Source organism: Nannochloropsis gaditana (genome assembly GCF_000240725.1).
Source record: "Nannochloropsis gaditana CCMP526 unplaced genomic scaffold scaffold286, whole genome shotgun sequence".
In the NCBI taxonomy this organism is placed as follows: Eukaryota; class Eustigmatophyceae; order Eustigmatales; family Monodopsidaceae; genus Microchloropsis; species Microchloropsis gaditana.
In genome coordinates, this window is record NW_005803667.1 from 18,749 (window position 1) to 35,562 (window position 16,814).

At 57.6% G+C, this 16,814-nt stretch overlaps 1 protein-coding gene across 1 annotated transcript; it reads right to left on the reverse strand.

The window, feature by feature from the left end:
- Window positions 1–11,020: 11,020 nt before the first annotated feature.
- On the reverse strand, window positions 11,021–11,570 carry NGA_2080710 (uncharacterized protein; the record flags this gene model as incomplete). Its single annotated transcript, XM_005855111.1, has 1 exon — window positions 11,021–11,570. A coding segment is annotated over one exon (283 nt), but the record flags the coding sequence as incomplete, so codon positions are not given.
- Window positions 11,571–16,814: the final 5,244 nt, after the last annotated feature.

Genomic DNA, 16,814 nt, shown 5'->3' on the forward strand with positions numbered 1-16,814 from the left:
ACACAGTAATAGTGTATACCCCGCCCATGACACAAAGTTCTGGCTCGTAAACAATACAAAGGCGACGTGGGCGATCGACATTTCCCCTAGCCATGACCGAGTTGCCGTGGCACCTTCCTCTTTGCACACACCCCTGATTCGTGCTCTAAACGCCAGACCAGCCTTCCTTCTAAACCATCCCCAGGCACCACACAAATTTTGTACACTACAAAAGGCCCGCTTCCCCCGTGGGCTGCATGTGCTACTCCAATGCGACCGGGATAAATCCATCTCTTCTAGGGATTTTGGAGTGTTTTACAAGCCCCCCGACGCCGCTTCCTGGGAAAAGAGGCCCGATGGGGCGACATAGTCGGTACTTGCCCCGCCTCGACACCCTCCACCCTGCGGCATATATATATGTATACATAGGGCTTTGTAATGGACAATCACCATGTGCTCACTCAAGCCGTCACCCCTCCATGCTCTTAATGCATGTGTGTGTGTGTGTGGCAGGGAAGTCTTCACAAGACCTGGCGGCGTCCAAGTACAGAACGCCCGTCCCCATCAGTCCTCCCGGCACAGCCCCCGTCACCCCATCCCCTGACACCCCTGTCCTCACCCTAACCCTAACCCTAACTACATGTATCTTCCCGTACAAACATCTATATGGAACAACAATATTGACAAAGGACCCTTGCACAGGGCCACGCTGTCGAGCGATACTACCTTCCTCGCCTGCACCCGTCGTCCTCTCTGGCATAGATTACCTCAGAAGTACGCCTTGAATTTCCCCGAGCAGTGCAGCAGGGACATCATGTACAGCATGGCAGGATAGTACCGGCCCTTGCCCGAGGGTATGGGCAGGTCCCACAGCTCGCGCACAAAGGAGGGTTTCAGGGCCTGATCCCTCGCCGCCAGCACCACCACGGCGTTCATCGCCACCAGACCGGGGTCGTGCCCCGTGTTATTATCCGCCACCTGCCCGTCCGTCGTGTATTGACTCGCGTACTCCGGCCCCTGGGAGGCAAAGAAAGCCAAGATCCGATCCGCAAACTTGGGCTGCCAACCGTCCGCGTTCCACCAGGCCCAGTCCACTGCCACATTGGCGGGGGCACGCCAGGCGTCCCACTGGAAGTTGGTGTGTCCCCCCAGATTCGGGTCCGGGGCAGGCTTTCCGTCCAGGGTCGTGTAGTCGGGCATCAGCCCTGTCTTCTTGTTCGACGCCACGTGGAAATAAAAGCGGCTTTTGCGGGCCGCGCCCGACCAAAACCCCGACGCGCGGGACTCTCCTTCATTGGCCATGAAGCGAGCGAAGGCCTCGTAGAAGTGGGGCAGGTGGTAGGAAGGGTTGGAGTGCGTGGAGCCCCAGTCCGTCGGATTGAAGGTCGCCTTCCCGTCCCGGGAGAAGAATCCGCGCTGCCACTGGCCCATGACGCGGAGGAGACGCAGGGCCTCTGCCTTGTACGGGTAAGCGGGCGTGGAGCCCCACTTTCGATGGGCAGTGATCAGGGCCATGGCGATGTAGGCCTCGGCGTCTGGCGCTGGAATTACGTCCTTGGCGTCCACCAGGAGGCCGCCCTTCGTCACGCGCCAGGCGAAGAAGCTGGCAAATGTCCCTGCCGTGTGCTGCATGTGAAAGCGTGCCCAGTTCCAGAGCCTGTTGAAAGGCTCCTGCTCGTCCATGTGCACGCAGGTAATCATCCCGTACGAGATGCCCTCGCTCGTCACCATGTCACTCTCTGTGTTGATGATCTGCGCCATGTTGGGCTCCACCTCCACATAGAGGGCCTCTGTCTCCGGGTCGCCGTGGAAGAGGCGGGCGTAGGCCTCTTGGACCTTCACGTCCGACTCCGCTGGCGTCTTGGCCATGAGCTCTGTGAAGAGATTCCGATACACACCCGTCACGGCCGCGCCTTGGTCTCCCCCCGGGAGGAGCCCCTCCACCTCGATCGTCCTCCGGGCCGCCATGCTGAGAACCACGATCATCACGATCAGCGCCAGGGTCGTCATGATCAGGCACACCGCCGCCTGTCGACGCGTGTACTTGCGGGGGTCGAGGACGGCGGGCAAGGCATCCGTCCAGTGCTTCCGGGGGGGGGGCTGGCCGCGCCTCCTGCCCCTGTGCAATTCCTTGCCTGCCCATCCCGGCGCCTGACTGTCATACGCGGAGCCCAGCCCTGCCTGGCCTTGGCCGGCCTCCACGCGCGAGGGGGAAATCGAGGGAGGCGGACGGCGCGTAGTCAGCCCCTCCCACGTCGTAGGTGGCGGCAAGGCGGGCGGCTGCCGCCCTTCGTCCGCTCGGCTTGGGGGGCCGTGGGGGGGGGGCGTGGGGGAGAAGGCTGCGTCTTGGCCGGGTACTGCCTGGGCGGTAGGGTCCGCGAGGGCCGATGAGTCGCTTTGGACGTTGATGCACGAGTCGTAGCTGCTGGGGCCGTGCGGGCTCCGACCGGGAAAAGCGGCTGGGCGATGGCCCGCAGAGGTGGAGACGGGTGGCGTACCCTGCCTCCACGACGCTGCCACTGCGTTTGCGGCGCCTGTAGCGGCCGCCACGGCAGCACCAGCAACGGACCAGGGGTATTTCAATGGACGCGAGGAAGGCGAGGAAGAAGGCGCCGACACGGCGGGAGAGGGGGAGCGGGGTAGGGAGGAAGGGGAGGAGGAGGAGGAGCACGTGGATCCCATGGAAAAGCTGTCGTCCGACAAACCTTCCTCCTGCGCCACTGTCGAGGTAACAAGGAACGACGGAATGGTTGAAAATGACGCAAAGTTCTCGGTAGGATTGAAGTCGCACATCAATTTGCCGACAGACGTGTTGGTCCGGCCCGAGGGAGTGGGAGGCCGCGGCCGAGAAGAGGAATTTGAAGTGCCATGGTCTGCAACGCCTCTTCCGTCCCGCGACGTGTGAGGGGCCTTTTCACCTGCTTGTCTAGAGAAAGACTGATAGGAATGGATGTGGAAAGGGATCACGTATACATGATGAGCTGTGTGATTCGAGGACGGCCACGGTGATAGAGCTATGCCTCATGCGAAACAGGGAGGTACGGAGAAGGTCCAAAACTTTCCCTAAAGTGACTCCATTCACCGTCTCACGAGAGAGAATTGTATGTATATCTATCATCGCGTCACATCACACGCGTTTCATCCTGATTGGGTCAAAATGTGTCACTTCAAGGTAAACCCCTGTTGGACAAGCACGGAATGAGGCGGCCGCGTATCTTGACAGCCTCCCCATGGCTCATACCGGGCATTGCCACAGCTTCGGCCCCACCCGCACTCGCACATGCACCACACTTCTTGAATGAGGGGAAATTTATACACCAACCTGCTCGAGGGTCGCTGCACCAGCCATAAGGTTGCGCCCCATGGGCAGAGACCCCACACGTTCTGAAGATCTCTTCCCGGGGCAAGTCCGACCAGCTCTTTCACTGTCGGGATGGCCCTCGACAGATTTGATGCACCTCGAAATTCAGACCTGTGGTTAAAGGGTGCGTAGATTGAAATCGAAAGCATTGGCATGAGATGCGTGGTGCGGAGCACGGGCCCACGCCCCGAGAAAGTACCTCAACCCGAGGCATGTGATAAGCAGCGCTACAGATTTTTCCCCTGCCGTGCTTCCCCTCCTCGCCCCCTCCTTCTCGCCTTTTTTCATACCCCCCGAGCCCCACTGAGGCCAGCCCGCGACTGGACGCCTGCCTGAGCACCTGTGTGCGTATGCATGTCGATTGCAGGTTTCCACGCCCAAAATGTGTGCTTAGACAAGTCGCATTGGGATCCGCACGAGTTGTCATGTGAAAAGTGTATTCGCGAAGAGCGGGTATGAGACTAGCCAGAAGAAAAAGCAAAGGGCAAGCATTTCAAAAGATCTTCCCTTCTCTTCAAAGATCGTGTACGATAGTATGTTTTTGGCCCACATCCACCGCGTATAATTAAACGGACTTTCCCTCTCTTCGCAGCACCAGGAAAGCTGCGGCAAGGTGACCCGAGTTACCACGATCCGTCCATCTCATCCCTATCCTTTTCTCTCGCCTCCTGGACCATCACCACATCACAAGATTTAACCCTAAAATTCCTCTAGATGATCTGATCCCATTCCCCCATCCCACCCCTCCCATCGTGTACCACTCGGGCTAAGAGCTGCTACCTTTTTCACTCCCATTACCGACCTATCCACCACTCTAGGACACCTGCCTCCTCCCAGAGTTACTGAAACTGAGCCTGGCGCTGGCACTGCTGGAGGCTCTCGTACAAGAAAGTGCAAGCGTCCACGTTGCCGGGGTTCGCCTGCAGGCAGGCCTGAAAGTTCTGTCCGTCCAGGGCGCAAGGACCCTGGCCTCCCTGCGCGGGGGCACCGTACTGCTGTTGGTGTGCGGGCTGCTGGGCGTAGGCTTCCTGCTGGTGAGGAGCCTCGCTGTCGCCGGAGAACGCCCCGGCCGCGGCGCCCACGGCCTGTGGAGGAGAAAGGAACAAGGTGTCGTCGGATTGATTTCATGGCTTCGGATTCTCTAGGCTTTCTGTCCCGACAGCAAACATCTGAGCCCCCTTCAAACCGCTATGCCGCAACGTTCCCATGCACACGGTCGCCACTGCGAACAAGCTTTCTACATTAGAAACCGCTACAACAAATACAACCACACTGGGGTGCGTCAAGAATGGTCCCGAAACAGCGACTTACCCTGTGCGCGACAGCACTCCCTGTCCCGAAGGCAAATCCCTGGGCAATCGTTGAGGCGAATCCGCTCATCATTCCCCCGCCTACGTGAGGACACGGTATGAAAAAAAAAAAGGCGACAAGGTAAGCCAAAACCCCCAGGTTCTCCCAGCGACACACAGCGAGGGTGTGAAACGGGTCAGCACATCCAAGAGGAGCTTTATCTGTCCATACCTTGCTGGGGCTGGTGCGGAGCCGGAGGCGCGGAACTGACGAACAAGAACGAGACAAGAATAGGACATGATTAGGCTTCTGCATGTGATGCATACCTGTTCTCTTTCTTTTTAAGCGCTTACCGTTGCGGTGCCGCAGGCACGGAGGACGGGCGGGGGGGAGCCCGGGCAGGGGCGCGAGCAGGGGCGGGGCGGCTGCTTCGGGAACTAAGAAATGAGATCATGGAAGGGAGATGTGAGGGTCCGGAGGAACCAGCACGTTCACGTGCGCGTAATGTGTCTGAAAGCCAAAAGCCTTGCCCCTTTGGCATCCCAGGACAAGTCGGGCAGATTCGGAGGGAAAGGCAGGCGAGCGGAGGACTCCCGTCCCCCCCTTCAATGTTACCCGTCCCTACAGGAAGTACTCTAAGCTCAGACTACGCTACGCATTTCCTTTCAAAGATTGTCGTTATCTTTGCTGTAACTCAGCTTCATGCCCGTCCGCGTTGTGAAAAGATAGCGCACTCCGTTCCAAGCTCCCCGAATCCTTCCAGATGCCGCCCGCCGTGCATCCCCCCCCACATTTCAACCAGTTGTGTTCAAAACGAGGACTTACCGAGCCATATCGATGGAGTAAAGTGAAGTTTGCTGTCAAAAAGTGAAAGGACTGGCTGTGGAAGCGCGGGTGGGGAAGTTATGTTTTCGAAGTGAACGGGTGAGGTGGCGGCGCCTTGTTGGTTACTACGGTAGGTGCCGGCCACGGGCGCAGACCCAAGATAACTTGCCCTGTATGGAGCCACAGGGCATAGGACACGAAGCCTACACCTGCAAAGGGTTCACAATGTACCACACATGCACACAACCTATCTCACGGACAAGCCACGCCTTGGTGGTGTTGCTACAGTGGCAAGGACTTGCGTCCGAGTGCTCTTGTCGTCGAGACCTTCAAGAAGCGAGAGAGGTCACGTAGACTAGGCCCACGCGCATCAGATATCCTGACAAAGTCGTTTCTTTTTCACTCCTACAGGGACTGAACGCACCACGGGCTTTCGAATATCAATAACTGAGCCAAGGAATGCTACGACCCCGAGCGGGTGTCTCAATGGCTGCCGTTGCTACCACAGCCACACTTTTTTTCCTCGGCCGGGCGCGGGCCTCACCTCTTGTGGCTCAAGCTGCCTTCCACGCGCCGCGAGGGTCTCCATCGAGCTATTCCCCTGCGGGTGCGACATTAGTGTCCCGTGGAATTCGAACGCGCTCTGGCCCCGGCTCGGCCATTGCCAATTCGATAAGACACGCGTGGGGCACGTTGCTTCGTTCAACTATGGTGGAGGAAGTCGACCCTGGGGAAGTGGAGGGCACTGATCTTCGCGTCCTCAAGTATCCAGACCCTCGCCTCCGTGCAGCCAACGCGGAAATCACTGAGTTTGGTCCGGAAGTGGCCGCTCTCGCCAAGGACATGTTTAAAGTCATGTACGCGATGAATGGTGTAGGGCTGGCGGCTCCTCAGGTGGGGGTCAACCAGCGGCTGATGGTATTCAATCCCCAAGGGGACAGGCTCAAGTGGCTGAACGAGGTCATCCTCTGCAATCCTGTGATCGTGGAGAAGTCGGGCAAGACGAACATAATGGAGGAAGGGTGCCTTTCTTTTCCGGGCATGGCTGGCGATGTACGGTTTGGGCTGACCAGGGAGGGACTAAGGGATACAGGATCCTGTGTTGAGAGAGGAACGCTTTTTCTAACATTGAATCTACTCTCTTGCATGATCTTTACGCAGGTTGAGCGCTCTTTGACCATCAAGGTGACGTTTCAGAACGCTAAAGGAAAGAAGTTTACCAAGAAGTTTCGTGACTGGGAGGCTCGCATCTTCCAGCATGAGTATGACCACCTGGATGGCGTGCTCTACATGGACCGGCTTGTGCCGGAATCCAAACAGAAGGTATGCCAAGCACGCTTGAGGTCGAGCGGGAGAGTTGAAGCTAGCAATGTACTGGCACGTGACGGCATGGAAAGCGGTTTGTCGTAAATTCGATGTTTCCGCAGATCTCTGTTTGGAAGACAAACCAGGGAATTTTGAAAAATCAAAATGCCTTCTACACACACAGGTGCAGCCAGTGCTGGACAAGCTGGTTAGTGACTTCGGACCGGGCGGTGCATTGTGAATATAGTATGGCAGGGGGATAGGGGAGGTCGAGGAAGAGATGCAATGCAGTGCGCAGGCAATTTTTTCAAAAACGGACCACCACGCCCAATTTAAATGCAACTCAATTATTTCAGTAAGGACTTTTGAACTGAATTGACGGATGCCATTTGTCGTCGCATTTGTGTTGGGTCCTTTTGCGTTCTTGCGCCCTTCCTTTTCCCCCCCAGTCAAGTCATGCTGCAGAATTAGATGGGCCACACGCACACAGGCTGCGTCCTAACAATTCTCATACAAGTGAAGAAGTGCCATTGGACTGAAACTATAGCGCGATACACATCTCTGCATTGAAAACTCGTGTAAAAGTAACCTTTACTGTAGGAAAGGGTGCGCACCCACAGCATTCATTTCCAATGCACTCTCCCATCTTCCCTCACTCTTCAAAGGCCACCTCTTTCTTCACTTAACCGCAAACGGCTACCTGGAGGAAATTTTTCTCGTCTTTCTATTCGCTTTATGCTTCTCCCTTTATCAAACCTTGGTCGCCGTCCAGTTCTAGCTTTACAACGTCACATCGGCACGTATCCCGCAAAGTTCACAACCGGCGCGTCACCTGCAAGACGAGAGATGCATTTCGAGACGCTAACCATCGAAACAAATCGCAGTGACGCACCAGGCGTGGCTTTCGTCACAATTAATCGCCCACGCAAGCGTAATGCGATGAATAGTAAGTTTTGGGGAGAGTGCAAAGAAGTCTTTGACACGCTGGGGGAGGAGGGAGAAGTGCGCGCGGTGGTACTGGCGGGAGCGGGCAAGGTGTTCACCTCCGGCTTAGACTTGTCAGACATCGGCATCGACTTAATGGGTGGAAGTGGCAGTGGCAGTGACGGAGAAAGCGTCGACGTGGCCCGGCAGGCCTTCAAAATCAAGAGACATGTCACACGCATGCAAGAAGCCTTCAACGCCATCGAACGCATCCCTCAACCCGTGGTGGCGGCCATTCACGGGGCATGTATCGGTGGGGGAATCGACTTGATAGCTGCATGTGACATACGGTACGCCTGTGCAGAGACAATTTTTAGCATCAAGGAGGTGGACATCGGCCTGGCGGCAGACTTAGGCACCCTGCAGAGGCTTCCGCGCGTGACCGGCAACGAAAGCTTGCTGCGAGAGCTCGCTTTCACAGGACGCAATTTTTCGAGTGCCGAAGGACAGGCATTAGGCTTGCTTAGCTCTGTCCTGCCCTCACCCGCGGAGACATTGGCGAGAGCGACGGGTCTCGCCATGGAGATCGCACGCAAAAGCCCAGTGGCCGTCGCAGGCACAAAGGCCAATTTGCTGTACTCTCGGGACCACAGCGTCCAGGATGGACTGAATTACATGACAACCTGGAACATGGCCGCATTGCAGAGCGAAGATATCGGCAAGGCGGTCCAAGGGGCGATGCTGAAGGAAACACCGACGTTCTCGAAGTTGTGAGGGGAGGGATTGGGAAGCGCGGCGCCAAGAAAAAGAGACGAGAAGTTGAACGTTGAGACAAGAAGTTACGCACCGCAAATTGTATTTCTCCTTCGATATTTCGCCCAATTTTTTGGGGCGTCTTAAATGATCAGATGCTTTCCGGGACAAAACGGAGCCTCCGGGATCCAAGGCATGCCCTCGCAGTCGACAAACAGCCTACACTCTCCCTCAGCGTGCCTTTCCATCGCTCCTTTCCTTCGCGTGCTATGCCCCTCAATCCCCCTCCCCCCTTCCTGTACATGTCTGTACATGACATCTTCCTCCCCGTTGCCTAGGATTAAAAGACTGTGCTTTGACCTATATTGCATTCTTAATCCCTTCCTCCTCTTCCTTTGCCCCGCATTCTTTTCCTTTCCAATCAGCCCTGGCCTCCAACAACGTCATCCTCCACAGAGACCGTTCCCTGCCGCTCCACTTCTGCAGCCTGCAAGCACCTGGGCCCGAAGAGACGCCTGCCCCCCCATTCCCATCTCACCCTGCCACCGCAGTCTCTTTGAAGCCCGCGCAGGCCCGGTCTACCTTCTCCCGGTTTGTCCTGCCTACGATCTCCGCCACGGCCCTGACCGTCCGGGCGATGTCCTCCTCGGTCACCATCAGGTTCGTGACGGCGCGGAGCCTGTCTCCTCGATAGGCCCCAATGCCCAAAAGGACGTTGTACTGCTCCTTCAAACGCCGCACCACCTCCCCCGCGGGCAGGCCCAGGACGCGGAAGTAGACGATGTTGGTGGAGACGAAAGATGGGTCGCAAACGACGCCTGGGATCTGGCTGAAGCCCGTGGCCAAGGCCTGCGCGTTGTGATGGTCTCGCTCGAGCATGGGTACATTGTGCTCCAGAGCGTACAACCCCGCAGCTGCCAGAGACCCCGCCTGCCGCCAGCCACCCCCCAGGACTTTTCTTTGGCGCTTCGCCTCCTTAATGATTGCGTGCGTGCCCACCAGCACGGAGCCGATTGGTGCGCCCAGGCCCTTGCTCAGACAAAGGGAGACGGAGTCCGCCTCCCGCACGATCTCCGAGGCGGGCATCTCCAGGGCCACGGAGGCGTTCATCAAACGCGCCCCATCCACGTGGAAGACGAGCTGGTGCTCGCGACAAAGTGCACCTACCTCTGCCATGAAGGACGGCGGCAAGGGCGACCCATTTGCCTTGTTGTGCGTGGTCTCCACGGCTACTAAGGAGGTGCGCGCGAAGTGGAAATCGTCGTCACGGATGGCCTCGCGCAGGTCGCTCAAGCGGTTAGTCCCATCCCCTAACGTGGCGACCGGATGAAAGGCCACGCCGAGGAGGGCCGACGCACCCCCTCCTTCGTAGTTGTAAATGTGGTTCTGGTGCCCCAGGAGGATCTCGTCCCCACGCTTGCAGTGCGCCGCCAAGGCCAGCAGATTCGTCATCGTGCCCGACGCCGCGAACATGCCAGCTTCTTTTCCGAGGAGCCCAGCCACTGCCTCCTCCAGACGCTGCACAGTTTTGTCCTCGTTGTAACAGACGTCACCTACCTCGGCATTATACATGGCTTTGCGCATCCCGTCGCATGGACGCGTGAAGGTGTCGGAGCGAAGCTCAACTGTACGGTACACAAGGACTGAACGCATAAGGAACCAATGCAACCAAAAAAGCCCTTTTTGAAATCCCAAAATGTCCTTCTGTCGGCTTAAAAAGTCTTTTTTTGCAAGTCGACGCTCTGACACAGGTCTCAAGCAAAGGGCGGAGTTTTGAGGGGATATGGCCTAGCGTCCGCACGCATGGCAGCAAAGACAATAGGAGTCCACTCACCAGGTTTTCTAAACTCATTTTTGGACGACGTCAAGCTTCGTCGGAAGGTGGTCCGCAAACCCCAAATACCGCAGGAATTTCCCGTGCGGCGAAAAGCGAACGCCATCTTAGGACTCCTCCTGTCAAGAAATGTAGTCAACATGTCGGAGCGAAAAGTATGGCAGTCCACGGGTAAACAAGCACACAGTTGACCGCCCGACAATCGCTGTGTAAATCACTGATTCATCCCCCATGAGAGGCAAAACTTTATAAATTGCTGGCAAAGGGTTGGAGCTGGCCATCCTGGCACGGAAGTTACGACCCTCCCCCCTGCAGGGAAAGTGGTACGTCACACGCTTGAAGAAAAGAAATTCCTGACTCGAGCCTCAAAAGACAGTGAGGGCCACGTAATGCCTTTTCTTCGCATATATGTGCATGCTTGATGCCCTACATAGAGGTGGACAAGCTTATCGTGTGGTGCCCCTCTCATGCACGAGAATGCGTGCGCATGAAGTTTTCGTATGTTGAAATGACTCGCCCCACTCGTTCTACTTTTCCAAAGGCGCATAATCACACGAAAGAGGAGAAGACCTTGTACCACACAAAAAATTAGACGCCTTCGAATATGCGAGACTGAAAAGGATGAATGTTTCCTCTTGTAATGTGAAAGAGTCAAGATGCCGTTCCACTCGGGAGGACGAAAAACCAATGATATGTGTAAGATTTTAGTAAGTCATTTGTTTCTCAGCAACAAAATATGAATGATCGAGCTAGGAACCAGTAAAGCATGCCAAGCCTTCGTTTGCCCATATGTGTGATCGTTCCCTGGGCCATTCTCCTCTACGGGCAATGCAGCAAGTTGCGCTATTGCTTTTTTTCTTTAAGGCACACAGATCTAGATAGAGTACCCCTGTACATGTCATCTTTCATAATATCACCCTCCCCTCTGAAGCTTGTGCACGATCCACTACGTCGAATCATAGGCTATCCAGGAAAGGTTGTATGATCCTGTATCCGTAACTCGGCAGACTATCAAGCTACTCCACCTTGGTCTTCGATTCAAGTGCCAAATGCCACCTTGCTCTTACTATCAAGCTCCAAACAAGCGCTGGTGGAAACGGTGCAAGGGCAATCCACCATCCCTTTACAGATGAGACCTCGAAGACAAGCGACGATACCGCCAGGGCCAGACACAGAAGAGAGGCGATAAAATACGATCCCGCCACGAAATCGTAATTGATGGAGGGTGAAGGTTCAAGAACGGAGGATATAAGCGGAATCATAGCTGCCTTAATGTTGGCGTTGAGATTTTGGCAGCTGTAATCAATGTGGGAAAAGGGGGCCCGTCAGGATGGGCAAAAGGCCCTGGATGGGAGGTGGATGATGACAAAAATAGACTTGAGGTCCATACATCCCATCTGCAATGCCAAAACGCGATAACATGACCAACCTGAAACGTATTTTGTAAAACGAAACTCCTATTTCGTCGATATTGTTGTCCGGACTGAGATGAAAAAAGCCCTCGTTTCGTTGGAAAGTTGTTGGAGCATGTAACAGCGCTAAACAGAGCTCATCACCGTGTTTCAGTGATCATGCGGCATCCATAATGTAATGACTTTGTACATAGAAAAATAGGCAAATCACAAACGCTACGTGTATCACGCGAAGTCTTGCACGCGGAAGTTCTTTTCTCCAAGCATGGACCCCAGAGCCCAGGTCCCTGCTGCAGCTTTCGCGCAATTTTTTGTCTTCCTCGCCGAGGGCGTCAGCGGTCTCGCGGCTCCGAGTCACGCCAGGCCTATGGGAGGCCATCCCGATGCGCAGGCAGCAAGCTCGTGACAGGCGCCCGCAACAGCTGTCTTTCTATGTCCCCCTCCCACGCCCTGACTCCGGGCACCGCTTGGGCACCGACTCCGAGGTTGGCCGGGCTTCTGGAGTGCCGGCGGTAGGTGTCTGTGACTTGTGTAGCGGATGCAGTGATGTCTATTTCTATCGTCGCGTCCACTGCGCCCCCTCGCACTTTCTTCGAGGACAACGTCAGACATGCCGCCTCAAAGATTTTGTTCTGATTCCGCGTAATCAAGCTTGAGGACTGCACACCATCCCTTCCCACGGGCCAAAGCAATTTGCGCTTTTATGATGCATGCATCTTTTGTGTCAATGATATGTCTTGCACAACAATGTCATGGCACAGGCAACGTCGACCACTTCATATAAGCTGCCGGGGCTACCAACATCCAAGTCCATCTTAAACAGCAAGAAGAGATACGACGTCGGCCATCAGGAAACTGGGTCGCTGCTCGAGCCAAGACCAAGTAGGGGGGAGAGGCGGGCTGTCATCGGCACGACGGCGTCTTCATTTGCAGCATGGAAGCAGATTTTGTGCGTAACTCGAGAGACGATTCAATTTCATGACCTTCCGACTCACGCCGCTCAATATTCCTGCGTGCTCTCATATGTTTTTGGTCCACCACAGGGTCGTTCGTCTCTAGTCAACTCTTCCAATATGCCGGGCAATGTAATGGTAAGCAAGAGGAAGGTGCCGAAACGGAGCGGGTTTTCAGCAAACCTGAGGAGAAGAAGTAAAACGTAGAGCTGAACTCTGATCGTTACATTTCGGTCCGCACATCAACAGTCGCAGCCCTCAAATGGCGGATGGCCGACCTCGAATCATGCGGTGAGTGTATACGCGGCAGAGCAGGGGTGCGGGTGCGGTTAGAGCGTCACGATTCGAAGCGTTTCTCCAGGCATGCATCCCGAGATATGAGCCTCGAGCGTGTTCCTCACGGCCTCATCCTACTTACCAATGGCACCGCCAACGTTCTCTTTGTATTGCGGGGCCTGCCAATCTCACCATGTTGGGCTTTCGGCCTTGCTTTTGAATGCGCAGAAAGCATCCATGTTGCTCACGGACCCCTCCTCGCCCGCCCTTGACTCGCCTCTTTCCCTGCCAGTACGCGTCTACCTCCATCCCTCAGGGTCCTCCCACCCATGCCCATACTGCGCCCCCTCTTCAGCCAACATTAGCCTATTCGCGCTGGCTCTATGAAGGCGGAGCGGGGACAGGCGCTGCGCCCAGCCTTCCATATCCACAGCAACATCAACCACCATCGCAGCCACCGCCACCGCCGCAGCAGACTGGCGGAAGTTGGATCCCGGGGGCCGGGGGAGGAGAGCTGGTCAATGGGGGGGAGGAGAATAGGAGAGGCACGCGGGGGAGGAGAAGGAGGGGAAGGAGGAGCAGGAGGAACCGCGCGGCCGCAGACGTTGGGGTATTGGGGGGCTAGCATGCCCAGCGCGGGCTATAGTGGTAGTGGGGGAGGGGCGGCGAGCAAAGGGAGCGAGAGCGACTCCTCGGACGAGGGCAGCACAGCCCGTCCTGGTGGAGCCAAGGGGCGGAAGCTGCCGTCGAACGGCCGGGACTCCTCGGAGCTGGAGAAGCGCCTGAAGAAGAATGCCCGGGAGCAAAAGCGCGCGAACAAGATCAACGACCAGATCGCCATCATGAAGACGATCCTGGAGTCTGTGGGGCTCCGTCCGCCTCCCACCAAGTCCTCCATCCTCGCCGAGGGCATTCAGCTCATCCGCAGCCTGCTCGCGCAGGTCGGCCCCGAGGGCAAGGCGCCAGGCACCGAGCCCAGCCAGGCGGAGCCCTACTGGCTTCTGTTCCGGAAGTCCGCCACGCCCCTGGCCATGTGCCGGCCGGACGGGCACGGGCGCTTTCTGGACTGCAACACCCGCTTCTGCGAGGTCTTTGGGTGCACGCCCGAGGAGCTGCAGAAGGAGACGCCCCTCTCCTTCACCCGCGAGTACGACGCGGAGAACACCCAGCGGGTCCTGGCCCTGGTGAGTCAGCCTGGGCTCTTGGACGAGAGCTCTCCCCTGGAGGTGGTGCTCACCAACAAGCACCAGCAGCGCTTCCTCGTTCGCGTCTCCTCCCTCCTGGACGACTATCAGAAGCCGCGCTTCCTCCTCTTCACACCCAAGGCCATGCTCCGGGGCGTGAACGGACAGGAACCCTCCTCCGCCCCGCCCTCCTCCTTCGCCTCTGCTCCGCCCCTCCCTTCGCAGCCCGCCCCCCACCCCGCGGTTTTGACCGGCCCCGTAGCCCCGCCCCTCGTTCCCTCCCAGTCCTCCATGCCTTCCTCCGCCGCCTCCTCCTCCTCCTCGCTGGGCGCCATGCTGCCCATTCCCATCAGTCAAGCTCCCGACCCACACTTGCCGCAGATCTCCCTCCTCTCCCCGCAGGCACCGCCCACTCGCGAGCCTCGAGCCCCCCACATCCACAATCAGCCCCATCACCAGCACTACCAGCAACATCTACACCACATCCTCCAGCAGCACAACCCAGGATCGCCGCAAGACGCGCCGCCACCGCAGCAGCGGCAGCACCAAGCCTTTCCTGCCGCCGTGCAGGAGGCATCCTCCCCCTCTCCCCAGGCGGGACGCGTGGCCGAGAACGATCAGAAGCCTTCCCCTCCCCCCTCTTCCCTTCAACCTTCGTTTCCCTCCTCTTTCTACAACGGAGGCCGCGTCGGTGGTGGACCGAGCAACAGCCATTCCTCGCCCCGCTCCTCGCCCAACAACTCGTCAAGGGAGCCAGTCTCGGGCATTGTCTCCCCTTTGACCACAGGTCCTCCGCCAACACTAAAGCCGAGCGGCAAGAGTCAAGAGGCGGCTGTCTAATCGCGCGCGGAATTTGAACGAAGCCTGTGCACGGGAAGACGGACCCAAAGGCCAAAATTGAAAGAGGCACAGCTGAAAACGGAATGTTTATGAATAGGAACTCGCCTCAGGGAACCGGCTTATCGGGAATAAGACGTGACCGGGAATGGAGGCATTGTATCAAAAGATCTTGACGACACAAATACGGACTCGAAATGAGTTGACATGGCGAACGAAAGGAAATGGTAGATCCGGGGAAGGGGAAGGAGATCTATCGCTCACAGAAGCAAGCGCGTGGCGTGCTCCTGGTTGTGTACGCGAATGATATGTGTGGGCCGGAATTAGTGCCCTTGTATGTGCGTGTGTGGCGGTTGGCACAAGCAAAGCGCCTACAACAGCCATAACGAAACGCAGACGGCGAGGCCGAGCTACCCCGTTCGTTCTTGCACTTTTGTCGACGTGACGTCACTGTCTCCCCCCGACGTTTACCCTGGCGAGCCTCCCAGCCGCCAAGCCCCCACCAGGTTCAGGGCATTGGGGTCCGCCCTTCCTTTGTGCATTCCCCTCTTACTCCCACACTCTCCTCCCTTTCCTCGCTCTCGTCCCCTTCCCACCTCGCGGCGTCACGCACCCGCCTCCCCGCCTTCTCCCACGCCCCCACCCCGCCTTCCGCCTCCATCAAAGCAAACAGCTCCTCTGACGTGGCGTCGGTGGGCACGCGCCCTTCCACCATCCCCACCGCCAGTCCCCGCTGCACATTTCCCACCTGTTTGCCTGGCTTCAGTCGGAAACGGATGATCAAATCCGTCGCGAACCGTTGCGGCATCCACCTCCGATAACTCCTGAGGATTTCCTTCTCCAGCGCGCCGACCTTGTCTTCCCCCGCCCCTCCCAGCGACATCTCCCCCTCTGCTCCTTCCCTCTTCATCCAAGTCGCCATACTCTGGCGCCGAAAGAGCTCCCGGGCGGCTTTGGCCTCCTCTAACTTTGCCATGCTTTCCCTCCACTGCCGGAACTTTTTCGACAGGGCCGCCTCCACTTCCTCGTCAATCAAGAAGGCACGGGCGTACCGCCGCCACTCCTCCAGCAGCTCCGGCGTCCACGCTCCGGTGATTTCGGTCAAAATCCTCTCCCGCTCGAAAATGTCCGCCCTCTGCCCCGCCTCTTTGGAGAGCAACGCGTACACTTGCGGACAGTTTGCGGCAGCCATTTCCGCGGCGGTGGGTAGGTCGGCTTCGTCCATCACCACCGGGTTCTTACTCTTCCTGCCGAAGGTGATGTGCCGGAGGAAGAGACCCTCTGCGGGAGCGAGGGGAGAGTAAATGAGGTAGGGAGAGTCGAGAGCCATGGGCAAGGCCGCTTCTGGGAACAAGCCGGAGGCCACAGCGATGGCCCCGCCTACCAGGAGGCGGATCTGGTTGTAGAGGAAGGAGGAGCCGTGAAAGGTCACGGCCACGAAGTCCTTGCCCCCCACCTGCAGGGCTCGGCCCTCGCATCGGTAGATGTTGGTGCGGACCATCTTGAGGACCCCCTGGTAGCGGGTTAGGTCCCACAAGGCCGTCGTCACCCCGTCCGCCGGGTCCCCGATCGCCACGTGCTCCACCCGTAGATCGTCTTTCTGCCGCCCGCCCTCGCCCCCTGCCCCGACCCACCCTCGCTCCTCCTTCGACTTGCGCCTTTCGGGGTCGTTCCGAGCGCGTTGGTTCTGCGGGCTCGCGCGCAAGATTTGGAAGAGAGGGTTCAGCACCACCTCCGTGTTGAAGCGGCGGACACCATCCACTTTCGCGGTGCTAAGACCACCCACATTGGGTGCTGTCCATTCCTCCGCCCCTCCCTCCGCCCCTCCCTCCTCCCCTCCCTCTGCCTCCCCTTCCGCAACGGCCTCCGGGGCGTATTCCC